The sequence below is a fragment of the Gigantopelta aegis genome, chromosome 8 (genome assembly GCF_016097555.1).
Source record: "Gigantopelta aegis isolate Gae_Host chromosome 8, Gae_host_genome, whole genome shotgun sequence".
Lineage (NCBI taxonomy): Eukaryota > Metazoa > Mollusca > Gastropoda > Neomphalida > Peltospiridae > Gigantopelta > Gigantopelta aegis.
Genome location: NC_054706.1, coordinates 28,093,258 through 28,121,131, shown reverse-complemented (window position 1 = coordinate 28,121,131; position 27,874 = coordinate 28,093,258). Strand labels below are relative to the sequence as shown.

General features: G+C 36.3%; 3 protein-coding genes across 3 annotated transcripts in view; 2 read left to right on the top strand and 1 right to left on the bottom strand.

The window, feature by feature from the left end:
• LOC121378961 (GPI inositol-deacylase-like) overlaps positions 1 to 11,525 on the bottom strand; it is an 81,734-nt gene extending 70,209 nt beyond the window's left edge. Inside the window, exons 1-4 of the mRNA XM_041507372.1 lie at positions 11,439 to 11,525; positions 2,089 to 2,322; positions 1,196 to 1,263; positions 420 to 440 (exon numbers count right to left, since the gene is read on the bottom strand). Coding sequence (XP_041363306.1) covers positions 420 to 440; positions 1,196 to 1,263; positions 2,089 to 2,223 — 224 coding nt within the window. The 5' untranslated portion in view covers positions 2,224 to 2,322; positions 11,439 to 11,525. The remainder of the gene's footprint in view (positions 1 to 419; positions 441 to 1,195; positions 1,264 to 2,088; positions 2,323 to 11,438) is intronic.
• LOC121379597 lies at positions 9,236 to 9,943 on the top strand. The gene has a single exon (XM_041508245.1). It carries the CDS (start codon positions 9,236 to 9,238, stop codon positions 9,941 to 9,943), a length of 708 nt encoding a protein of 235 aa, XP_041364179.1.
• A 60-nt stretch (positions 11,526 to 11,585) lies between the features above and the next one.
• On the top strand, positions 11,586 to 27,874 carry LOC121379162 (nudC domain-containing protein 3-like). Its single transcript, XM_041507657.1, is given in 9 exon segments — positions 11,586 to 11,696; positions 18,396 to 18,477; positions 18,699 to 18,780; positions 19,891 to 20,176; positions 21,592 to 21,694; positions 23,082 to 23,201; positions 23,203 to 23,259; positions 25,432 to 25,620; positions 26,327 to 27,874. Coding segments are annotated over 9 exon segments (1,146 nt in total). The 5' UTR covers positions 11,586 to 11,598; the 3' UTR covers positions 26,456 to 27,874.

The window sequence follows — 27,874 nt, the reverse complement described above, 5'->3', positions numbered from 1 at the left end:
ATTCGCCTGCGTCTAGTCGGCCGATGGCATTGTTTCTCTGCGGTTCACTGAGACGTGGCATCTCCTGGATTGTCAACTGTCGGCCAGATACAGAGGCCAGGCAAGCGAACACCCTGCACTTTTATACTGTCGGTGTTCATGTTGCACGTGCAGACAACGCACGTGCAGTGGTGACATGGTTTGTACGTGGCTGCGTTTTTGCGAATATTCACATTTTGGAACTTTATTGTACAGTAGCTGCGTTTTATCGAATGTAACCGTGGGAATGTGTTTGGGACATGCAATGACCTTATATTCACAAAGCATGAACCGGTAGGAAACATAAAATCGGAGTTATAACCCATTTGTACCCTTTTGCGTTTCTTTTTTTGAAGAGTATAGATAATGTTGAGTAGATAATGTACTAAATATACACCAACCTTATTTGTCTTGCATAATTCCTGAAACAGAAACACACAATAAAAATTCTTAATTTTATCAATATCGCCAATTTTGTTTTAATCTTACCTTATTAGGATTAAATAAGTACCAGGTATAATAAAGCAGATCACTGATCCACTTGCTCAGTATACTGATTTCAACTGTTTCTGTGCAAGTCTTGACTGTATATTAAGCATATTGTGAGAAATGTTTTACTAAGTTCTTTCATGCCAGCATTTTTTATTATAGGTAACACCTTACACCATTAACTTCTAAAATCGAAAGCAACCACAGTCAACATGGGGTATGGGGGACCTCCCCCCGAAAGAAAATGGGTTATGTTTAGGGTTAGGGTTAAGAAAATCACAGAGTAATGATAAGAGTAATTAATTTTGTCAAAAAGGTTAAAAAAATAAATAATAAAATCTGCAAAAATATGTGGGTATGGCGCCATATCCGTTTTACCCTCTGACAGAAATCCTGGTTGCGAATCCCTGCTTTAAATCAAACATGTATGATACAATGTCTATGTGCCTGTAATTAACTGCATGTCGACTTTAATAGCCATACATTTGATAAAAGAATGTGTGAACATCACACATGAATATGAACCATAAACACATACAAAGATTGCAATGAATATGTTTACGTTTTTGCAACAAACTAAACACAAAACATCTTCTTTGTAAAATGTCATCATTAATTTTTTTTAACATATATATATATATATATATATATAAATTTTATAAATTACTAATAATTTACCAATACATACCCTTCTCCATAGATGTACAATTCATATTTCGGAAACTCAGCTTTGATTTCTTTTCCAAGATTAACATCCTAAAAAAGAATATATACTTCACTAAATTCATTTGCATCATATTTTATATTGAAGGGCCAGCTACATTGAGGGGGGTGGAGGGGCACCCACACTGTCTATGGGTTGTGTTATATGGTGACAATCATAAAATGTGATGGTAAAAAGAAGAAGATATGATTTGGAGGATCATGGATCCCATGTCACTCCCACTGGCCATGCCAGTGACTAAATTAGAACTTATGTTTTGAGAGGCCAATTAAGAAATGTTTAAAAGGACATCCCCTAGTTTTTAAACACTAAGGCATATTTCTGACTATTAGAGCCGTTTTTGATAACTGAAATCATACTTTACTTAGATTTTATTGTTTAGAATAAAAATAAATCCATTTCCGTTCATTCAAAGTGTTTTTGGTCATCCTGGTGTTTTTAATATCACAAAATGCATTTCTCATATTTTTAAAAATGCACATGCGTCTGAGAAGTAACAGTTATTGAGTCGAGTTTTAGTCTATTTTTAGAAGGTATTTCACCATTTCAGAATCATGATTCACTCAAATGTAACTTTATCCAAATGTGTTACAGGTTTGTAACTTAGTGTGCAATGTCATGGGCTGAAACTAGGGTCTGTCCCTTTAACAAATTTTTTAATGCAATAATAATCCTGGTGAACTCCAGTAATCACTCATGAACACATTGTCAGTTGATGAATTCTGATTTTATTGGTCTCATAATGCCTTGGTTTGTGTTGATCTACAAGATATTGTCTCTAGAATATATATACATACCACCTGTTGAAAATAAATGTGTGAATTTACTAATCTAGAAATACATGTAAATATACTCACCAAATATTCTGGCCACTGATACATCCATGTCATTTCACATCCATTTTCTTCAAAATTTGTTAAATAGTCAATAATTCCAGAAGTCAGCAATCCAACCCCAATAAGCGACAGGAGGAATTTAGTTTTAACATTCATCTTCAATTCCACAGCACAAATGACTGTCTGATGTCATGCAGATGAAATGCCTCAACTTTTGGAATTCTCTTGGCAGTCTTGCACATGTGACTGTTCTGTCTATACAATAAAATGGTGTAAAAATAAAAAATATATATGTACATGGGTTGTAAGTGTAAAATAATGCTTTTAAAATACATTATACAGAGTGAAACCTGTCTAAAGCAGACCCTGAACAAATCTGAATCCTGTCAAAAGCGGACAAATTCGATGGGTCCGAATTTTATAAATTCTAAAATGCAACGGACTCTTTAAATTATGGATCCTGTCTAAATCAGAGAAATATTAGGTCCTCAGCATGATCTGGTTTAGACCGGTTTCATTGTAGCAGATCGATACATATCAATCATCTAACCTCAATATCAGTAAAGACATTACTGACCTCTCTAGACCAAATATTTCTGTATCTGGAAAGATTTATTTTTATTACAGTATTTGGTTATTTTATAATGTATATAGTGTCCAGAATGGTCTTAATTTTCAGGAGCGCAGCCCTAGAAATAATAATTTTTCAAATAATATAACACATTTTGCTAAATTTTCAGCTATCAAAATAAGGTCATGCATGTCTGTAAAATATTGCCTGCATGATAAGTTCGAATAATAAACTCCCTTTGTGTTTTTAAATAGCTCCAAATGGTGATTTTTATTTTAATTTTTTATCTAAATTTTATAAGTACTCATTTAATATTTATTCAAATGGAATACTAACTATAAATAGTGTAGTACTTAATAGTTATATTTTTAATGTAAAACTCAATACTAATCTACATATATCCTACATGTATTTCAGGTTTTTAATGTAAAACTCAATACTAATCTACATATATCCTACATGTATTTCAGGTTTTTAATGTAAAACTCAATACTAATCTACATATATCCTACATGTATTTCAGGTTTTTAATGTAAAACTCAATACTAATCTACATATATCCTACATGTATTTCAGGTTTTTAATGTAAAACTCAATACTAATCTACATATATCCTACATGTATTTCAGGTTTTTAATGTAAACTCAATACTAATCTACATATATCCTACATGTATTTCAGGTTTTTAATGTAAAACTCAATACTAATCTACATATATCCTACATGTATTTCAGGTTTTTAATGTAAAACTCAATACTAATCTACATATATCCTACATGTATTTCAGGTTTTTAATGTAAAACTCAATACTAATCTACATATATCCTACATGTATTTCAGGTTTTTAATTTTCAGACCCCTTATTTGCTTCCATAGATTTATAAACGATCAACATGTGACCCGACACTTTTACTGACGTCTTTCACTAATACTATGTAAATATAAACATGCTCATGCAGACAACACTTTTACTGACGTCTTTCACTAATACTATGTCAATATAAACATGCTCACGCAGACGACACTTTTACTGACGTCTTTCACTAATACTATGTCAATATAAACATGCTTATGCAGACGACACTTTTACTGACGTCTTTCACTAATACTATGTCAATATAAACATGCTCACGCAGACGACACTTTTACTGACGTCTTTCACTAATACTATGTAAATATAAACATGCTCACGCAGACGACACTTTTACTGACGTCTTTCACTAATACTATGTCAATATAAACATGCTCACGCAGACGACACTTTTACTGACGTCTTTCACTAATACTATGTCAATATAAACATGCTCATGCAGACAACACTTTTACTGACGTCTTTCACTAATACTATGTCAATATAAACATGCTCATGCAGACGACACTTTTACTGACGTCTTTCACTAATACTATGTCAATATAAACATGCTCATGCAGACGACACTTTTACTGACGTCTTTCACTAATACTATGTAAATATAAACATGCTCACGCAGACGACACTTTTACTGACGTCTTTCACTAATACTATGTCAATATAAACATGCTCATGCAGACGACACTTTTACTGACGTCTTTCACTAATACTATGTCAATATAAACATGCTCATGCAGACGACACTTTTACTGACATCTTTCACTAATACTATGTTAATATAAACATGCTCATGCAGACAACACTTTGCCATATATTTTAGTCTTGACTGCCATAAATTAAGAAACCTACAAACTTGTGTTTTAATGTACATAGGGGTTGTGTTTTTTCCCTATATTGGCCCATGTTTTTTTAAAGGTAAAACGTTACAAAAAAATTAATATAATTAAAATGTCTTGGCTGTTCCAATGTGCCATTCTAACTGTAAGACAGGGAATATAAACAAACTGTAGGTGGTATATAATTTGTTTTAAAAATGGGGAAATCCCAAATAGCCAAACTTAATAGGAAGGAAGGAAATGTTTTATTTAACGATGCACTAAACACATTTTATTTACAGTTATATGGTGTCAGACATACATGTATGGTTAAGGACCACACAGATATTGAGAGAGAAAACCCGCTGTTGCCACTTCATGAGCTACTCGTTTCGATTAGCAGCAAGGGATCTTTTAAATGCACCATCCTACAGATAAGGTAGTACATACCATGGCCTTTGACATGCCAGTCGTGGTGAAAATTAATAGAGACCGTTGTAAGGTTAGAGAGCATCTAACATAGTTTAGGGATTTAATACAGAAGTACATACGGGGGGTTACCCCAGGCATGGAATAGTAGTCTAAGATATTAAACCTTGCAGCATACTAAAAGTGTCACGTTCTTATTGTTTATCGTTACAAGGACTTAGAACCTGTACACCAAGGTCAACCTAACACGATATGGTGTCAGAACTTTGGAGTATTTCCAGAAATAGGAAATCACGGCCTCGTCTTGTCAGTTCAGTTAGCAAAATTAGTTTGATGTCAGAACGTTCCGCGCAAAAGATTCGCCAAATCAAGGGAAACAACCGCATTTGTAACTATCCTAACAGGACAGACAGTTATACCCCTTGAACTATTTGTTGGTTTTTCGTCTACTGTTAAATCAGTGAACATTAAAAACAAAAATGGCAGAAAATGAGAACGGAGAAATTGCTGAACAAGTGTTGAGACACCAATTTTGACCTAATATTCCTGTTTCAAGTAAATACATGCACGAAATATTGAGGTAGCATGGAGAAAGTTCAAAAGGCAATGGAGCAATTACGAAATTGCAACAAGATTAGAGACTGAGTCACCTAAATACCGTACTTCTGTCTTCTTGGCATGCGTAGGTTAAGAAGCCTTCAACATATTTGATGGGTTTTCTTTTGGACAAGATGAAGATGCAAATGACATTGACGATGTGCTAAGAAAATTTGAGCAGTTTTGCATAGGCGAAGCCAATGAAATATACGAAACATTTCTCTTCAACAAAAGGAACCAAGAAGATGATGAGACAATCGATGCATATGTAACTTCACTGCAGAAACTCGTCAAAACAAGCAATTTTAATACATATGAGAACTGTATGCTCAGAGACAGGATAGTACTTGGAGTGAGAGATGACACAGTTCGTCAGAAACTCTTGGAGGATAGAAAGTTGACATTGTTATCGCGCATAGAAGTGTGCCGAGCACACGAGTCATCACACGTACAAGCAAAAGCAATTACTAGCAGTGCACCAGGGGTCATAGACAGAGTGAACAAGAGAAATAGCCCGGGAACCAAACATACTGTGCAACAAAAGAAATGCAAAAAATGTGGAAGGCCACATAAACTACATGTTTGTCCAGCCAAAGATGCCGAATGCCGTAAGTGTTCTAAAAAGGGACATTATGCTGCAATGTGTTACAGCAAGGTTGGCAAGTCGGGTGGACAAAAAACTAGGTCTCACCAAGATGTTAGTGGTGTGACTGAAGATTCAAGAGAAAATGCATTTCTAGGTGCAGTTTCCAAGATGGGGGTCGCATATTGGTATGTTAATGTTTTCATGGAAAACCAAAGAGTGCGTTTCAAGATGGACACAGGTGCAGATATAACCGTCATCCCAGAGGGCTGTGTACCAGAGATAAAAACTCCACTTCAGAAGTCTATGAAAGAACTGTTTGGCCCTGGCCAAAACTCACTGAATGTGTTGGGCAAGTTCAGAACTAGGATGAAGTATAAAAATGCTGTTACAATTTAACAGGTCTATGTTGTGAAGAATCTGCAAGAGCCAATGTTAGGCAGGCCAGCGATTGAAGCATTACAACTGATAAAATATATCGAGTCAGTTCAGAGTACATCTAACAGTTACAGAGAGGTATATCCTAAGCTCTTCTCGGGTCTGGGTAAAACAAAGGAAACCTACAAGATTAGAATGCGAGAGAATGCTGTACCATATGCCGTCTCTGCTCCAAGACGGGTACCACTGATGCTGCAGATGAAGGTAAAAAAAGAACTGAACCGCCTGGAGGAGCTAGATGTGATTAGTCCAGTGACCACACCAACAGACTGGTGCGCACCAATAGTAGTGGTGCCTAAAGAAAAGAAAGACACAATCCGCTTGTGTGTAGATCTGACAAAGTTGAACGAGAGTATCAAGCGAGAAAACGATCCTCTTCTTTCCACAGACCAGCTGTTGGCACAGCTTGCAGGAGCGACAGTGTTTACTAAGTTGGACTGTAATAGTGGTTTCCACCAAGTGCCATTAGATGAAAGTTCACAAGAGCTGACGTTTATTACTCCATTTGGGCGCTTTTGTTATAAAAGGCTGCCCTTTGGAATTTCTTCAGGTCCTGAGGTGTTTCATCGCATCATGTCACAGTTGTTGTCAAACATCCCAGGAGTGATTTGTGACATTGATGATGTCCTGGTGTCAGGGCGCAGCCAGCAGGAACACGATCAGAGGCTGAAGGAGGTTTTGCAGAGACTGGAAGATGCAGGGGTGACCTTAAATGAAAAATGTGTTTTTAATCAGCGCCATATTAAGTTCTTGGGACATATCATTTCTAAGGAAGGTGTGCAGATGGATCCAGCAAAAGTAGAAGCGATCCAGAAGTTACCTCGTCCCCAAAATGTGCCAGAATTGCGCTGTGTTCTGGACATGATTAACTTTGTGCAGAAGTTTGCTCCAGACCTCACTGACCAGACCAGACCTCTCCGGGAGTTGTTAAAGAAAAACATTCAGTGGACTTGGGAAGAAGCACAGGAACAGGCGTTTGTTCGTCTGAAAGAACTGTTAAGTTCGCCACCTGTGCTAGCTCATTATAGTCCAGACCGACCTACCAAGGTGTTTGCAGATGCATCATCCTATGGACTGGGAGCAGTCCTGCTTCAAGAGAAAGATGGCAGGTGGTGTCCTGTCTTCTATGCTTCCAGATCTATGACCTCGACAGAGCAACGTTACGCACAAGTGGAGAAGGAAGCACTGGCATCCACTTGGGCTTATGAGAAATTTTCAGATTTCCTTGTGGGCCTCCCATGATTCATCATAGAGACTGACCATCGACCATTGTTGACACTTCTCAAGTCTAAGGGCTTGGATGAGCTATTACGGCGAATACAAAGATTTCGCATGCACCTTATGCGGTACAGCTACATGTATGAGGTGATCTATACAGTGGGTAAGAACCTGAAGACTGCAGATGCGTTGTCTCGCACTCCGGTTGGATCTCCCCAGGAAACTAACCTGCTGTTGGAAAGTGATGCCACAGCCTTAGTAGTCTGTGATTGATGGAATACCAGCGACCCAGGGTCGGCTAGTAGAGATCAGAATGAAGCAGCAGCAAGACCGGGTATGTAGTCAAGTCGCTCGTTACTGCAGAGATGGATGGCCTGCATTGTCTCGCACTCCGGTTGGATCTCCCCAGGAAACTGACCTGCTGTTGGAAAGTGATGCCACAGCCTTAATAGTCTGTGATTGATATACCAGCGAGCCAGGGTCGGCTAGTAGAGATCAGAATGAAGCAGCAGCAAGACCGGGTATGTAGTCATGTCGCTCGTTACTGCAGAGATGGATGGCCTGTTGTCTCGCGCTCCGGTTGGATCTCCCCAGGAAACTGACCTGCTGTTGGAAAGTGATGCCACAGCCTTAGTAGTCTGTGATTGATGGTATACCAGCGACCCAGGGTCGGCTAGTAGAGATCAGGATGAAGCAGCAGCAAGACCGGTTATGTAGTCAAGTCGCTCATTACTGCAGAGATGGATGGCCTGCATTGTCTCGCGCTCTGGTTGGATCTCCCCAGGAAACTGACCTGCTGTGGGAAAATGATGCCACAGCCTTAGTAGTCTGTGATTGATGGTATACCAGCGACCCAGGGTCGGCTAGTAGAGATCAGGATGAAGCAGCAGCAAGACCGGTTATGTAGTCAAGTCGCTCATTACTGCAGAGATGGATGGCCTGTGTTGTCTCGCGCTCCGGTTGGATCTCCCCAGGAAACTGACCTGCTGTTGGAAAGTGATGCCACAGCCTTAGTAGTCTGTGATTGATGGTATACCAGCGACCCAGGGTCGGCTAGTAGAGATCAGAATGAAGCAGCAGCAAGACCGGGTATGTAGTCAAGTCGTTCATTACTGCAGAGATGGATGGCCTGCTGTGAAGTCCAAACTTCATCCAGATGTTTGTCCATTCTTCATGGCGAGAGACGACTTAACAATTCCAAAAAGGACTATTACTTTATCGCACTAGACTTGTCATCCCAGTGGAACTGAGGCAGGACATTTTGACCCGAATTCATGATGGCCATCAAGGCATTGTAAACTGCAGAGCTCTGGCCAAGTGTTCTGTGTGGTGGCCAGGACTATCTCAACAGATCCAGTCCATGATAGAAAACTGTGTAATCTGCGAGAAAGAGAGAAAAGCTAGACCTGAGCCATTGAAGCCGAGCAGTGTTCCGGATTTCCCATGGCAGAAAGTGGGAATGGCGTGGTAAGCAGTATCTACTCGTAGTAGATTATTTCTCTCGTAACATTGAGTTGGCTTATCTACAAGCCTCGACCTCTTCAGAGACTGTTATTGTTCATTGCAAGAGTATCTTTGCATGACACGGGATTCCTAAAGTTGTTCAATGGACCACAATTTGCATCCCAGCAGATTTTCTACAGAATATGGATTCACCCATAAAAACCAGCAGTCCTCATTATCCGCAAGCTAATGGAGAAGCTGAAAGGGCTGTGCAGACGGTCAAGAATTTTTTGTTGAAAACTGAAGACCCATATCTGGCGCTACTTAACTACAGAGCGACTCCTCTCCAGTGTGGTTTCAGTCCAGCAGAAATGTCCATGGGCCATTGCCTGAGGACGAGAGTTCCGGTCGTCCCTGCCTTGCTTACTCCTGATTGGCCTAAGCTGGCTGACATGAAGTTGGCAAATGCAAACCAGAAGGAAGTGCAGAAAAAGAACTTTGACAGGCGGCATAGAGCTACTACACTTCCGACTCTGTCACCTGGAGATCAGGTTTGGATCAAAGAACCGAATGAGATGAAGGGAGAAGTTGTGAAGCCTATTGGTCCGAGATCTTATGTAGTCAGGACATCGACTGGGCTACGCAGAAGGAATAGGAGGCACCTAAATCGACAAAGTTCAAGTCCACCTCCTCATCAACTGATCAACCCTGCAGTGTCATCGACCTTGCCAAACCCTGCAGAGGACAATATTTCTATGGATATCGATCCTGTACCAGTGATGTCTGAGGAGACCATGACAGAGTCCGCTTCAGCGTCGTCATCGTCTTCTGATGTAACAATCACCCATCCAAAGGGGACTATAACCAGAATTGGTCGTGTAGTTAAAGTACCACATAAACTGGACCTTTAAATGTGGGAAGTTTCATTTTAAGTTGAACTGCGTAGAGATATTCGTTTCAGTAGTTAGCCAGTTTCTTATCTGAACACTGCAAGTAGGACTGTTATTTGGAACACGAAAGAACAGTTAAGTCGGGAAGTGTAAAATTAAGTTTAATCTTAAAGAAAGGGGGATGTAAGGTTAGAGAGCATCTAACATAGTTTAGGGATTTAATACAGAAGTACATACAGGGAGTTACCCAAGGCATTGAATGGTAGTCTAAGATATTAAACCTTGCAGCATACTAAAAGTGTCACGTTCTTATTCTTTATCGTTACAAGGACTTAGAACCTGTACGCCCAGGTCAACCTAACACGATAACCGTGACTCAACAGGGTGCAAGTATACATCGTGAGTAAAGCACATTTCATAATATATTCACATGATGATGATGTGCACTAACTACACTTGGGAACTCATAAATAATAATATGCAACACACTAGCCCGAGTACTCTGACTGTAAGAGAGCTAGACGGACATTTGGACATAAATACGCTCTCATTACAGTCAGAGACCAACCTATGTATATTTTTGGCAATTCCTGACTACCAAATGGTAGGCAAAGATTCCTGCTCTAATACCACAACAATCCTATGTTTGACGTCAAATACCTTTACATCGATCATTTTCGAGTTAACTGATACAAAAAAATCCACATATTAATCACTAATACACATAATACAGAAAGAAACCCGACAGCACCCACATTCAGCTACGCTTCGTGACACTCCGTCGCAACAATTACAAAGCTCGGCGATCTATTTCAAGACTGGGCGATTCCGCCTTGTGCAGCAGTTACAGGGGCCATCTCATAAGAGGAGGCAGTACGTAGCACATACTTTTGCCGTATCCTGTCGATAACACCCCAAATGTATCCTTCAAATTCAAAATGGAATCAATAATGTGTAATTGTTTTGGTTTAATGACGTAATTAAATCCAAATTCATCCAAAACGGCATTAGCCAACTCTTCCATGTTGTAACGTCGCTTGGTATGAGACGGCCCCTGTAACTGCTGCACAAGGCTGAATCTCCCAGTGGCGATAACGTGATCTACGTCTCAAAATAGATCGCCGAGCTTTGTAATTGTTGCGACGGAGTGTCACGTAGCGTATTTATGTCTCTTACAGTCAGAGTACTCGGGCTAGCAGCACACAAACACTAAGCACCACAGTACGACTCCAGCTTATTCTAGTTGTCAATCTTTTTATCTACATGTATCATGCAATCTGCACACTGTAAACATGGCATCCATAAAAAGTGAACACTCAATAAATTGTTGTGGATTTATTTATTTATTTATTTGGGGGGTGGGGGTATTGCCTTTTTTTACCCCAGTTGGCCTACATTTTATATTTAAAATATATTAATGTTCAGTATTTTAATATTTAACTGAAAGTGTCATTATCAATGTCTGCCAAAAAAAGCATAAAATCCATCTTAGTAGAAACTATTAAAAAATACTTACAACTGTAACCAGTTTAGTAAAAATTTAAATGTTACTTCTTCTAGTTCTTGCTTACAAGCGTGTTTGCCCTAACATTCATGCTTATTGACTGGTAATCCGCTACGGCTCAGTTTTTGCGTTGATTAAGCGTAAACGTCTTGTGAAAATCAGTAGATTCAGAATGGAAGAGAAGTACGATTCTGTTCTTTTGAGTATTCTTCAAAATGAGGGAGAGATCGTTAATTTCCTTGATGTCATACTGGGATTCTTATACAGAAAGTATGATTTATTTATGTAATCTGAAAATACGAACTTTAATAATTTTGCTGACTTTAATTATGTAATTTTCTATTGCCACTGTGTGCATTTCCATCTAATTCCTAATTTCGGACAATTCATAAAATTTTGTACTTTGGATTTTGTTTCATTCTCAGGATTTTTTTGTTAATGCCCGTTTATTAAAGTGTTTATGATAATAATATATAAATGCAATAGGTGTTAGAACATGAATTAGGGAAAGTGTACCGCCCGTTTCCCCCATTAGTTATCGATCTAAAGAGGGATTTTTTGATGGGGTATATATATCCCCAACCCTAACCCTAACCCTAACTAATATCATCATGCTACAAAACGAAAAAAAAAAAAAAAGGAAACATTAATAAACTATTATAAATGATGGGGGGAACGGGTGGAGCTCTTGCCTCAAACTTGTATTTATAAATGTAGGGAGAGGCCTTAATATATATAGGCTCTTGCCTGTTGGCCAATCCCAAACTGCATTTTGACGGCAATAAATATTGTTTAAACTAATTAGAACTGTTTATATTTAAACAGATGAAAAATAATAAATAAGGACATTGTGTACAGGTAATCTTACATGTATGTTAATTATTATATTATTGGTATGATTGTACATGCAGTTAAAATGCCCCTAGGACTCCTATTCATAACATATTTGTCCCAAATAGGAGAAGCCACGGTGACGTCACATGTTTTGATCACGTGGTACCGCGTGAGCGCTGGTAGGCAAGAAACCAGTTGACAATACTGGCATTAGTAGTAATGAACAATCGAATGTTTTTCCGTCAATTAAATCAGTGTAGACTAGTTTTGATGAATGGTATTTTGTCATGGTAATTTCATACGTTGTTGTTAGATGCACAAGTCACTGTAGTAAGGATTATGAAATTAGTTTCATCAAATACAGTGGAAGCGAAACGTTGAACAGTTAAAGCTGACAACAATCAACTTTGCCCATCCCACAACGGAGATCGTCATTTTATACAAGGTTTGTTGTATGTTATTCATTCGTAATACTAATACACGTCAGTATTTATTGAAATGAAAATTGAAAAGATAATAAAATAAAAAATAATAATAATAAAAGCCCCCCACCAAACTGACATGGAAACAAAGTTACCCTGTGAACAGTAGGCCTACCCAGTCAATCGACAAACAACGTTTTATGTAACTTTTTGTTTGTATTGACAGATCCATTATAGTGGGTAAAACAAAAATCTGAATATATTTTATATTGTATTATGCCATAAAATATGTAGGTGGCTGGAGTATTTATATTTTTAATTAAATAACAGGGAGCTGTGTGTGTGTACGTGTGTGTGTGTGTGTGTGCAATCAAGCATATATATATTGTTTCATATGAAAATGGTTGTGAAATATTTCCATTTATTAATTATATTATATGTTAATTATAATGTTTTACTTTTTTTATTGAAGAAGTGATCCACAGGTGTATTTGTAATGTGTAAGTTGATTTTTTAATAATAAAATAAAAGGTATAAACATTTCAGGGTGGGATATCAGGTGTATGAAATCATTTGTTTGGGATTAAAAATAAATAAATACTAATAATAAAACTGGATATTGATCCACAAGTTGGTGATAGCCATTATATTTTATTAAAAACAAAAATTATGTTACATGCATTTATTATATAAGTTATCTGAATTTGTTTGCAGGAAATAAAGAAAGAAAAGGGGAGCTGATTGTATTTATAAGTATTATTGTCATCAGTGACAGATGTCAATATGTCTTCACAAATACATTTATGTGTATTCAAATATTTCAATAATATTCAATATACACAATATAAAACTTTCATACTTATATATCATAGAAATTTACCAATTTTCTTATTTTTTTCCTAGGTATCAGTGATCCCTGTTTATGGACAAAAAGAGAACCGGCAACTCTTGGATGAAAAATGGGCCTTTCACGATGAATTAAGGGCGTTTAAGTTTTAGGGTGAATTAAGGGATGCTAAGGAGAACACTGGTATCAGATTCAGCGATTCTTTTCTACAGTATCTCATGTTTCTGTGCATAAGAGGGATACCAGAACTTTTTTCACTGACTTTCCAAACTACCATGTGCAATATTATTGGGGCTATTCAGTATGTGATGATGACATTGATAACACACTGACTTTCCAAACTACCATATGCAATATTATTGGGGCTATTCAGTATGTGATGATGACATTGATAACACACTGACTTTCCAAACTACCATATGCAATATTATTGGGGCTATTCAGTATGTGATGATGACATTGATAACACACTGACTTTCCAAACTACCATATGCAATATGATTGGGGCTATTCAGTATGTGATGATGACATTGATAACACTTGGATTTAATCTTTTTTTACCAGGATCTCGATTTTCTAATAAAAACAGACTTTACAAAATCAATAAAATTATATCGAGAAACAGTAGACAACACATATTTATTATTTTCTTTTTCTATTATCATTATAAACCAATGATCAAATGATATTTGCATTGTGTTAATGTGTGTCTTACATTAAAACATTGTATTGTTACCATTTACAGTAATTTGTTGTTTTAACTGGTTTATTAATCAGGTTGAAAGTGATAGCCTTTGAAACTGTGCCTCTTGTCAAAGGTAACTGACACTGTTTTAGATTTGAAAGGAAGGAATCTTTTATTTAACAATGCACTCAAGTCATTTTAATTACGGATATATAGAGTCGGACATGTTTAGGGATCACACAGATAATATTAGGGAGGAAACCTGCTGCTGTCACATAATGGATTACTCTTTCCGATTAACAATAAGGGATCTTTTATATGCATCAGCCCACAGACAGGATAATAAATAGTGTAGCATTTGTTACACCAGTTGTAGAGCACTGGCTGGAATGAGAAATAGCCCTATAGGACCACCAACAGGAATCAATCCTAGATCGACTGCATATTAAACTATGTCCTGGCCTGCATGGGATTAGGCGATTAAAATATTAATGGCAATTTTTATGTATATATATATAAAAAAATAATGCTACAAAATGTTCTGAAGATGGAACCACAAAGGTGAGGGACCAAGTAACTTTGAGATGTATCCGGTTTAAAAGGCTAAGTTCTGTACTAATATTTAAAAAGGGATGCTGTAGCTAGAGGGAGCAATGTATGTGTGGTCATGGAACATGTATGGAAACTAAATTTAGGTTCCTCCATTTTAATACAATGTGTTAATATGTATCCGATATCAGCAAGTTTAAGGAATAAAAAAGGACTTGATAAAATTAATAGTTTTAAAGTTTTTGTAAAGTTTTCTAATAAGATACTTGCTTAAATTTATTGTTGATGAAAAGCCTTACAAATGAACCAGTAGACAAGTCTGATGTGTTATATATATATATAACTACTGTCTATATATTGTCTACTGGTTGTTCATTTGTAACAAATGTTCATATATATATATATATATATCTATATGTGTGTGTGTGTGTGTGTGTGTGTGTGTATGTGTATCTATATGTACATATATATGTATATGTATATATACATATATGCATATATATATATATGCATATATATATATATGTATATATATATATATATATGGGTTATTTAAAATTGTTAAAAGAAATAATTTCCTTTAACAAAGTGTAGGCCAATTATTTCTTTTAAACAGTTTTAAATAAAAAATATAGGCCTACTCGTTTTATTTTATTATTTTTATTTGTGTGTGCGCGCGCTCGTTTGTAATGCTTTACTTGAAATATGGACCAGACGCTTTAAAAATACATGGACTAAAAATATTTATTCAGGTGAAAAGAAAAAAGAAAAAAAAGGAAGTTTGCTATAGTTTTGAACTCGGTCAATCGTCAAATTGTATGGGTGGAAAGAGTACATGTAGCTATGTAGAATAGCGTTCCCGTGCTACAAGCGGTAATTTAAGCACGTGTTGGCCATTCTTTGCTATTCACGCTACGCTAGTTCGCTTTGTTACTAATGGCCATTATGATAGACTTCTGCCTACCAGATGCGCGCGCATGCTGATACGTGACGTCACTTCCCTAAACACATGGCTTCTCCTATAAGGAGGCTAAGATATAATGGCCCTGAACATGTAAGGCAAAACAGCTAAAAGAATTTTGTATTATTTATTATAGCCAAAGGACATTTAACATAAAATGTCTAGCTAATTGGTCTACACACATCACAATGGTGGACCAGGAAGTTCATTCAGTACCTGAGTATTTGTTATTAAAAAGGAATTCTGTACATAAGTTACTTCTTGCTAGTTCAATCAACCAGTATAAAGATGCCAGAAAACAGTGCTAGAAAAACTGTCTAGCACACGCCCTTTTCATTGGTTAATTGGTATTTTCCTTTAGGAGGTACAAAATGTAGATGGCCATTGCTACCTGTTCATTACGTCATTCCATGTATTAATCAAAGGTAGTATGTGACGACACATAATATGTAATGCTGCATGCATTCACTCTAGTGATGTAATATAATTTATATCAGCTGTGAGCCGGGTCATGATGTCATGGTACAAAACTAAAATGCAGTGAATTTTATAATAATAATTATTATTATAATAAAATTATAAGTATGATTGAACTAGAAAATATTACTGGCACTCGTCCTATTGTAGATTGTTTTTCTGACATCTACAATTTAAGGATTTGTGCCTGAAACTATTATTCTCAGGTCAACAATGCAATTACACAGAGTAGACACCAACATACTTTTCTGGTTAGAGACAGATTGTGTCATGATAGTATGGAAAAAGTTTATTGTCTATCCGGTGTAACCTGAATGTTGTTGTTACAATGATGGACATCAGTGAGCATTAAACAAAAATCATCTGTCACAAGAGTTTAACATCTGCACAGTGATGGTTCCTGACAACCTTACAGTGTCCATGACGATGTTTTGCATTTTAAACTAGTGTACATAACATGTATATATACAGGGGTGCAGAAATGGAAAATATTTTGCTAACCCGCTGGACCAAAAGCAACTAAAATTGACTAGCCTGCAAGAATTTCTTCTAGTCTGCCAGCCTATAGAACAATATATTATTGTTTGATATATATTAAACAAAAGCATTATTAAAGACACTTGGTAAGTGATTAACACCACGTGGCAAACGAAATCAAACCCCAAACCTTGATTGACAAATTTAAATAAAAAATTTAATATTCTAGTAAAGACTAACCTTTACATATTTCTTTCATATAGATTTACAAAATTTAGGTCACATCCTGCAAGTAATTAACAAAAAATATCTATTCAAAACACACTGGCAACATACTTTGAACATAAACAAATACTTTTTATGAACTATTGACCTTTGAAGGGCTCTGTTTCTAGGGAATGAGGCTAAATCAGAATCACGCACTATCAAAACAGAACCATTTTTGTTGGCCAAAACAAAACCGATTTGGCTATAATCTATAACGGCATTTCAATATATTGGGGAAAACAGTGTTACAAAGTAATAAATAATTAATATAGCTGTTGTTTTATTGAATATGTTATCTTTCATAACTTGTAATACCATTTTAACCATGCATTTTGTAATTTTTGGTTCCATATAAGTCGTATATACTGGTATAGCCATAGATTTTGGTTCCGTTTTGCCCAATTGTTTTCAGTTTTTGTTTGGGGCCGTTTTTGCTATAACCTGCTTCCGGAATGTTGTGACTGTGCAGTTCGGAACACCGAAGTCAGCAATGTATGTATTGTTGTGTATTGAACTATTTTTCATCATCGTTCTGAACCGTTTGTTTGAATGCATGGTTTGGAATTCTGGCATGGCTGATGCAGAGTCACGGATTCAATGTAAAAAAACCTAAAACATTTACAATCCGTCAGAAAAAGACAGATTGCCCGTCGGACTGGTAGTTATATTTTTTAACTCATCCTTCAGAATGTTTACTCACATTTGGCGAGCAGGCAAGTAAATTCTGCACCCCTGTATACATATTTTATTTGTAACCAATCGGCAACCAGCAACTCTGTCAGTGTCAATATAAAATATTATTAGGTTTAACAAGTACCGTAACACAAAATAATATTAAGTCCACAATATGGGAAAAATATGTTGTGAACAAAATGGTTGGTTAAATATACTGTACATGATTTGTAAACTTATAGTTATATTAAAATAATTTTATAAGAAATTAATATTTTAAAATATTTAAGTAATTTAATATGTTAATTTAAGACTTGTCTTAAGATAATGGACTTTAGGTAATGGTTACTAAATTCTAGCTGCATTTGTTTCTTTTTGGGTGGAGGTAGGTTGTTAATACTAATAATATTAATAGTTTAGTTTAAATGTTTAATTTTGTGGTATACAGTAATAGCTATGAGATATATTAAAAACTGGTCTTGTTAATTTGTATACCAACATCACTGTGGCATGATCAATATCTATTTATTATTAATCCTACTTGTCACAAGTGACTTGAATGCTTCATGTTGAAACTTGAAAGACGATGTGATTTCCCTGATTTATGACCTGAGTGTGATGTTTGTTTTGTTTTTTTGTGGGGGTTTTGTGTAATCGCTAGGCTAAAAGGTTACATACCTGTACTTTTAAGATATAGTGTGATTTTTTTTTTTAATTTTAATTTTTAAAAGAAATGCTGTCAGCTGAATTTATTTATCTTGTGAATATAATTTTTCAGAACAGACTTCTATAAAATTCTAAGAAGCAGATCTGATAAAATGGGTTTTCCACCAGGAGTTGCCAAGAAGATTTTGTTGACTGTGAGTATATGATTGATGGTCAAAGCTTTTTATAGATTTTGTTCATCATTTTCTTAAACATTTACCTTCTTCCTTCCTTCCTCCCCTCCCCCCGAAGAAACAGTCATTGAAAGAATTCGATCTATAGATCCAACGTTTTTATAGCTGTAAAAAGGAACAAATTTAATATACTCATATGTACATGTAGTTCTCGGCTGTTAATGATTGTATTTTATATTTAGGAATTTGACAAATTTGAGAAACATGCAAAAGAAAATGATCCAACTCAACAAGCCAAAAAGACTTCATCTTCTAAAGTATCAGGTGGGTGTATAGTGGATACTATATCTAAATACTTCAGTACAAATACATTGGCATACACATGTATGTATCGGCCTTGGTGGCGTCGTGGTTAGGCCACCGGTCTACAGGCTGGTAGGTACTGGGTTCAGATCCTAGTCTAGGCATGGGATTTTTAATCGAGATACCGACTCCAAACCCTGAGTGATTGCTCCGCAAGGCTCAATGGGTAGGTGTAAACCACTTGCACCGACCAGTGATCCATAACTGGTTCAACAATTGTGCTATCCTGCCTGTGCAAAGCGCAAATAAAAGATCCCTTGCTGGCTGTTGTAAAAGAGTAGTCTATGTGGCGACAGCAGGTTTCCTCTAAAAAAAACTGTGTCTGAATGACCATATGTTTCATGTCCAGTAGCCGATGATAAGATAAAAATCAATGTGCTCTAGTGGCGTCGTTAAATAAAACAAACTTTTTTTTTCTTTTTTTTTTTTTTATTATATACACATGTATGTATGATAGTGATGTTCATTGCTTATCTGAGTCATTTGAATTTTGATTAATTAATTAAATACTAGTTTCTTGATAAAGTAAAAACCAAGTATAATACAGTTACTTCCCTTCTAGTTCCATAGGTGGGTTGTTTTTTTCAGCAATGAATGTTTACATTAATTAATCTTTATTATTCAAAACCTGGCAAATTTGTTTTTACTTCATAAATTACTTTTGGCTTAAGGGAAGATCACTAATTAAATACAAAATTCACCCATTGTTTTGAAATGCATTTAACCTTTCATTCCCTGTTTTTATAAAAGAAACATCTTTAAAAAATAATATTAAAAAACATTAATTTTTGTGCCATATAAGCATAGATTTTATAACACAGAATTAGCCACATTATCTATTAAATTTCAAAAATTGCATAAGCTCAGTTATTTTCTGACAAAAGTTCAGTTACCGGTATATAAAATAATTTTGCTAAATTAAAATAAAATTCACCCATTGTTTTTAAATTCTCAGTTGGCAAATTTGGTGAGTGCCAGAGCTAGCCCTGTAACAGATTCTGCTCCATTTATAATAACTTCTATTCGTGTTGTTACGTTGTTAATATTATATACTATTTCCAAAATACACAGACAGTCCATCTCCAAAACAGACAGCTACAACTAAGACTGAGCAGGAAGCGATGAAAGTGAAACCAAATGATGAGATGAAACCATCACCACTGGCCACAACTACACATTCCGAGAATGCCGGGGCTGAAAAGAAAGAAGATTCCACCGAGACGCTGAAGCAGAATGATAAAGTCCATGCAGCACCGGTTTCCAAGTCGAATTCGGCTTCCAGTTCTGACACAACATCAGCCTCCACTTCAGATTCAAATGTCAAGCAGGACGAGGATGAAAATCCAGAACTTACAAGGTGAAGTATATTTGCTTTTCGTGGAACATTTGGTTCAGTATAAGAGTCACGATTCATTATGCAAGTTTCAGAGATTGCTACACAATTTTAAAATGCTATACATGTACATTGTATATCAACTGTTAATTAATTTTCTACTGGTTAGTTACTGTAGCTAATAAAAATTTAAGAAAACAAAATATTCCTTGCTTTTAAGGAAAACTGTTTTTATTAAAAAGTTTTTCTGATCTATTAATTATTTTCTTTAATCTCATATTACAAGACCTTAACTGACCTTTTTGCTTGGTAGATGTTGAGTGGGGCAGTGATCCTAATATTGACAATTTGCAGATAACTTATACTGATATAATTTCATGTATTTAGGGGGCGGGACGTAACCCAGTGGTAAAGCGTTTACTTGATGAGCGGTCGGTATGGGATCGATCCCTGTCAGTGGGCCCATTGGGCTATTTCTCCTTCCAGCCAGTGCACCACGACTGGTGTATCAAAGGCTGTGGTATGTGTTATCCTGTCTGTGGGATGGTGCATCTAGCTCTAGTTTATTTTTTAAGGGTATTTCCCCATTTCAGGTTTCTAGAGTAAACCAAACTTAGTGTCCATTTTCACCGGTTCAGACTGGGGTTTGCGACTTTAATGTTTGACACTTGTACAAAAAAACTGTACATACTATACATATACATCAGACAAGGGGGCGTGATGTAGCCCAGTGGTAAAGCACTCACATGATGCACAGTCTGGGATCAATCTTGGTTAGTGGACCCATTGGGCTATTTCTCATTCCAGCCAGTGCACCTTGACTGGTATATCAAAGACTGTGGTATGTGCTATTCTATCTGTGGGATGGTGAATATCAAAGATCCCTTGCTACTAATGGATAAATGTGGCAGGTTTCCTCTCTAAGACTTTGTCAGAATTTCCAAATGTTTGACACCCATTAACCTATGATTATTAAATCAACCAATCAGACTTGACACTGTAGCCAGGGACCAGAAGTGGGGTACTATAAAGTTAATGAAAGTTAAAGTTTGTTTTGTTTAACGATACTACTAGAGTACATTGAATTATTAATCATCGGCTGTTAGATGTCAAACATGTGGTAATTTTGACATATAGTCTTAGAGAGGAAATCCGCTACATTTTTCCATTAGTATCAAGGGATCTTTTATATGTATCATCCCACAGACAGGATAGTACATACCACAGCCTTTGATATATATACCAGTCGTATGCACTGGCTGGAACAAGAAATAGCCCAATGGGCCCACCGACAGGGATCGATCCCAAACCGAACGCGCATCAAGCGAACATTTTATAAAGTTAATGAAGTGGTTTAGTGAAAATCATGTGACAATACTTTGCATTGTTCAGATGTCTTTAAACATTCTTCTATAATTATAGTAACTTGTTTGTTTTAGACAGCAGAAGATCTTTCAAGACAACCCAGAGAGTTACAATGGTGCCATACGAGAAAATTACTCTTGGTCACAGCACATTCTTGAAGTCGATGCATATATCAAGGTAGTTAAAACGACATGGTAATAGTTTCTGACATTAGTCTGAAATATATCAGTCCACGGAGAGAACTTTATCAAGCTCCAGAGAGCAAGCTTTATCAAGTTCCAGTGGCTGAGCTTTATCAAGCTCTATGGATTGATTTTTTTTTATGAGTTTCGTAAAACTTCCAAAAGGATGGGTCCCAAAAATATCTTCTGTGCAGTCTTATAATTTTGATACAGTTATTATATAAGCTACCAGCTAAGCAACAGGTAACAATAGATAATTTGTCTCATTATAATTATCTTTAGCCTTTTTCAAATGTTAAATGTTGCTGTGAAAACAAGTTAAATTAGAAATGTCTGAAGGTTTGGTAAACTAGTGTCATGGGCAGGACAGTAAAATTCTCTCTCTCTCTCTCTCTGTGTGTGTGTGTGTCTGTCTCTCTCTCTCTCTCTGTCTGGCTATCACTCTCACTCCCTCTGTTGCCAGTAAGACCACTGATAGTAATACAGAATTCAGTTTGATAATGATTAATAATTACATATTAGGCCAAAAAAAAATATAGGTGTGTTTCTGGTCGACCGACCGTCCCTAGTTTTACCCCCCCCCCCCCCCCCCCACCCACCCTAATTTTTTTCTTCTCTTAAACTGAAAAAAACCCTGAAAAAAAATAAAAAAAGAAGTAAAAATAAAAGAGGACAACATCACCAAACGAGTATTTCCTTCCTTGCACATTGTTTACATACTATTATATGATACATTTTGCACGTAATTCCCTTCCGAAAAACCGAGAAATTATGGAAAAGCTTTTGTAATAGAGTTCCTTCCCCTGATTAGTTACCACCGAACAGCTTGGTCGGTCACGGAAGTAACCGAATGTACGAACATAGCCTTGGTACAGGTTATTTCGATTAAATATAATCGTATCAATTCAGCTTAATTCTCGTCTTCACATAAATCAACAGGTCTTATTATTAATGCATCTTAAATGTTTGCATAAAGTATTTAAATTAAGAACAACGAAATTAATACAAATGTCCCATTAATTTAAGGAAATACACAAACAGTGCATACCAATACTACTACTACTACAACAACAATAACAATAATGATGATAAATAATAATAATATTATTATTATTATTATTATTATGATAGTATTCAATTTAAAAAAAAAAAAAAAACAACCCTACCTACCTACCCTAATTTTTGGGGGGATGCAATCGGAAACACACCTATTATTTTTTTGGCCTTAGGTGTAAATTATTCATATTATAAAATGTTGGGAGAGGCCTTAATAGGGTCTAACAACTGCTTTTTGTTTTTCTTTTCTTCTTCTTCTTGTTTGTTTGAACAACCATAAATATTGTTTAAAGCCAATAATTTGTTTGTTTTTAATTTAAATTTAGATTCCCCCCTACATCAAGAAGGGTAAAGATGTTACGGTGACAGTTAGCAAGTGTCACCTGAAGGTTGATTACATGAGTGACACGGGCGAGTTTGTCACGGTTGTGGATGGAAGCTCTCCTGTGGGAGGTGAACAAGGAGGAGAGTATCTGGAGTCTCGTGCCAGGTCTTCACGTTCACGTAATGACACTTAAATATTTATCATTGTCTCCATTCATGTATGCGGGCGGGATTTAGCTTAGTCGGTTGAACGCTCGCTTGAGGTGCTTGCGGCGCAGGATCGAACCACCTCAGTGGATCCGTTCAACTGATTGTTTTTTTCTCATTCCAACCAGTGCACCACAACTGGTCAAAGGCCATGGTATATGATTTCCTGTCTGTGGGAAAGTGCATATAAAAGATCCCTTGCTGCATTAAGAAAATGTTGCAGGTTTCCTCTATTGACTACTAGTTAGAATTATCAAATGTTTAACATGTAATAGCCAATGATTAATATATCAGTGTGCTCTAGTGGTGTCGTTATACAAAACAAAACAAACTTTACCATTTGGGTACCTTTGACATCGTTTTAACCAATATTTTGCCATGCTAGAGTGTCACAAAACATTTGTTCTTTCAACCTTTACTTGTCCATCCATCCATTCATCCATAATTCATTTATTCAGTGTTTTCACAGAATTGATATCCTGTAATTCTGTATAATTTCTGTCTGTATGTTCATCTGTTCATTCATCCATCTTTTATCCATCCATTCAGTGTTTTTATTCAATTGATATACCATAATACTATAAAGTTTGTGCATGCTTGTTTGTCCATCTTTTCATCCTTACATTCAATGCTGATATAAAACACTTTTTAGTCTCCATCCAGTCCAACAAGAGGTGACTATTTGTTTCGTCTCCATCTTTCTGTCCATCTGTCCCTAATATAGTTTTCCGTAGGGCCTCCACAAGTTGAAAATATTGTACTCGAGGGTAAAACCTCGACCCAGTCCCAAGTACCCATCACTTACTATATGATGATGAGACTAAGGAATAAAATACAATAGTATTTTGCATCTTAATTCCAGCATGGAACATGAATGCCAAATAAGATGGGAAGGAAGGACATGTTTTATTTAACGACGCACTCAACACATTTTATTTACGGTTATATGGTGTCAGACATATGGTTAAGGACCACAGAGATATTGAAAAAAGAACCCAGCTGTTGCCACTTCATGGGCTATTCTTTTCGATTAGCAGCAAGGGATCTTTTATATGCACCATCCCACAGACAGGATAGCACATACCAGAGCCTTTGATGTACCAGTCGAGGTGCACTGGCTGGAGGAATGCCAAATATAGTGCCATTGTATTGCATTCAGCTTCTTTTCTTTTTTTTATGGCGTTAAAAAATAATTAAATGAGAGTTCCTTTCCTTACACAGATACTCAAGTCGGGGGTGGGATGTAGCCCAGTGGTAAAGTGGTCAGTCTGGGATCGATCCCCGTCAGTTTCTCGTTCCAGCCAGTGCACGACGACTGGCATGTCAAAGGCTGTTAAATAAAACATTTCCTTCCTTCCTTCATTTGTTTATTCGTTCGTTCGTTCATTCATTCATTCATTCATTCAACTTGATATATGTCCTATTTCAGAGGTAACTCTGTGTGAGCAGAACATTTGATCAATTTATCTATTAAATGTCAAAAATTGCAAAAACCTAGTTAACATCCTACAAAATATTAATCATTACATACAAATATTTTGCGAAATGAAGGACCGTGTCCGAGTACCTTACTCGTGGAGACCCTAGTTTTCCAGACCTTTTTTTGCAATGCCTCGAGATATGGAGCTGAAATTTTGTATTGCTACAGATCAAGTTTGACTTTCATGGCAATTCCATTGGGCTATTTCTCATTCCAGCCAATGCTTCACAACTGGTGTAACAAAGGCCGTGGTATGTACTATCCGGTGTGGGATGGTACATATAAAAGATCCCTTGCTGCTAATCGAAAAGAGTAGCCCATGAGGTGGCGATAGCAGGTTTCCTCTCTCAATATCTATGTGGTCCTTAACCATATGTCTGACACCGTATAACCGTAAATAAAATGTGTTGAGTGTGTCGTTAAATAAATCATTTCCTTCCTTCCTCCCTCAATATCTATGTGGTCCTTAACCATATGTCCGACGCCATATAACCGTAAAAAAAATGTGTTGAGTGCGTTGTTAAAGAAAACATTTCCTTCCTTCCTCTCTCAATGTCTGTGTGGTCCTTCACCATATGTCTGACGCCATATAACCGTAAATAAAATGTGTTGAGTGCATCGTTAAATAAAACATTTCCTTCCTTCCTTCCTTCCTTGGAAACTAGGTGAGCATGGAGAAGAAAGAGGAGCGGTGGTGGGACTCTCTGTTCACGGATGAGCCAAAGATCAGTGTGAGGAAGATAGACGCCAGCCGACCCATGACCGACCTCGACGACGAGGCACAGGCTAAGATTGAGGAAATGATGTACAATGAACACAGAAAGAGGCTCGGCTTGCCACAGTCGCATGAAGAGGTAGGCCTATCCCATCTCTAATGAGCTGCTGTATGGTAGTGCGTTATAAGTGTAAATTGTGGGTGGTTATGGGCAAGCCTGTAAAACATTTTACAAGAATAGTCTTTCGTTTGTGCATCGTTTTTTCTTTTTGGCACCATATCGCCATTCTCCGTGTTTTAAATTTAAAAGACAAATACAAATTTAACATTAAAAAATTTAAAGTCTATCTTCTGCTGGAGTTTTCATCTGATAGTTCTGAAACTTGGTACTATAAGATAACATATAAATAGTTCTATACTTTGTAAAAATGTTGGTTTTGGGACCCAGATTGTTCATGTACATGTATACCACTGAGTAATTAAGATTTTACATTACTTGTCTTCAATCTGAATTGGATCAAATGTACAAAGAATTTCAGATGACCCTATTCCCTAATAATAGGAATCAATATGTAAACGCTGTACAGTTGCCAAATAAAATTCCTTTACAGTGGCCTGAAACCCTAGTGGTACATTTATATGGGTATGTATAAAAAGCGCTCGCTCGCTCTCTCTCTCTCTCTCTCTCTCTCTCTCTCTCTCTCTCTCTCTCTCTCTCTCTCTTTCCAATGTGACGACCTCACTAAAGTTTTATGTCACTAATATGTCATTTCCTTGGATTTCGCTAAATTTTAAGAGTGCTAATATTTTATGATTAACAGTATTCTTCCTGACTTGTATTTCAGAAAATGTATGAAACAATGAAGAGAGCCTGGGATGCTGAAGGTTCTCCTTTCAAAGGCCAGCCATTCGATCCGTCTGCTTTCAGTGTGAATCCCAGTGGAATTGTGACAATCAACAACAAGGACTCGTGACATGCACCTTCAGATGAACAATAGGTCTATGCAACACCTAATGTTCTTCATAAAACGTTCATAGCATGGAATTAAGGATTGGACTTTAAAGCTGGACTTAATGCACAAATTCCCTGCCATTGATTTGGTGTTCAAGGCTCTTTTTTTTTTCAAATTTTGATTTTGATTTGATGCTAACTATTTTAATTAAACTTAAAATCATATGCCACCCACATAGCTGAAGTTTTTGTTCTTGACACCATGTTTGAATCAATTATTACAGGTATTTTCAATTTCAATAAGACTTCTATATTCAAAGTAATTATTGTGTATTAACATTACAGGTATTTGAAGTTTCAGTGTTTCTTTACTCGAAGAAGTAATATTGAAATTTAAACCAAGTTTAATGAACTTTTTAAGTAAATTAAGAAACTGTACCTTCCTTACAATTACAGATACTTGAACATTTTCATTAACTCAAGGTTCTTTAATTGCCCAATAACACTGAACAATTTAAATAATTCTTTATTTGTTCTTTTTATGTCTGACATAATATATTGATTATTTATACTGTTCATGTTATAAGTAGACAAATTTATGTTTGGACAAAATCTAAATAAAATTACAAACCAAATGGTTACAAGCAAGCATCAGATCAGCCAGTGGACATCTACATGGCTAGATCTGGCCCTCGCTAACATTTTTAAAACAATTGGTGAATTTTATCTTAATCTGGCAAAATAATTTCATGTAATATTTTAAAAAATCTGCTGAAAAAGAACAGATTTCTGAAGTTCATTAGATAATTTGCTGAAATGTTCTGCTTGCCCACAGCTATCCCTGTTGTATCCAATTGATGAAGGTTTCATAAGTTTTTGCTGAAGATCGGATCAGTTGGGGAAAGTAATGGGAGAAGTGGGGTCTGATTTTTAGTCCCCTACCAGACCAACTGGAGGGGACTATAGGTTTTGTCTCCGTCTGTCTGCCTGTCTGTCCCACATATAGTTTTTTTTCACAATGCCTCAAGATCAAGTTTGACTTTCATGGCGATTTACCCATTTTTGGTAAGAGTTATGTCTCATGCACTTAGGAGAAAGAAAACTTTGTTGGGCCCAGTTGAGGACATGTATTGCTTTAGCAGTACTCTCAGAATGCTCTTTTTGACAGGAGTTTTGTTGTTGCATGTTTGTTTGAGAATGTACAGAGTTGGTCTCACAAGAGTGCAGGAGAAAGGGTCCAGATACACGAGTGTGTTGTGAAATACACGACTTTTTTTTTTTTTTTTTTTTTTTTTTTTTTTTTTTTTTTTTTGTCTTGTGTCATATTCTGAATTGTATGCAAGTTTTGTTTGTTTTTTTTACTTTTTATCTCTTTGTTGTTGAGCTTCTTGAAATGAGTTCTATTGTTATACTAAATTTGCCAATAAAAAATATTTTTAAA

Bases quoted from the DNA above. Each gene is read 5' to 3' on its own strand.
- LOC121379597 (XM_041508245.1), top strand. From the start codon at position 9,236: ATGGATTCACCCATAAAAACCAGCAGTCCTCATTATCCGCAAGCTAAT.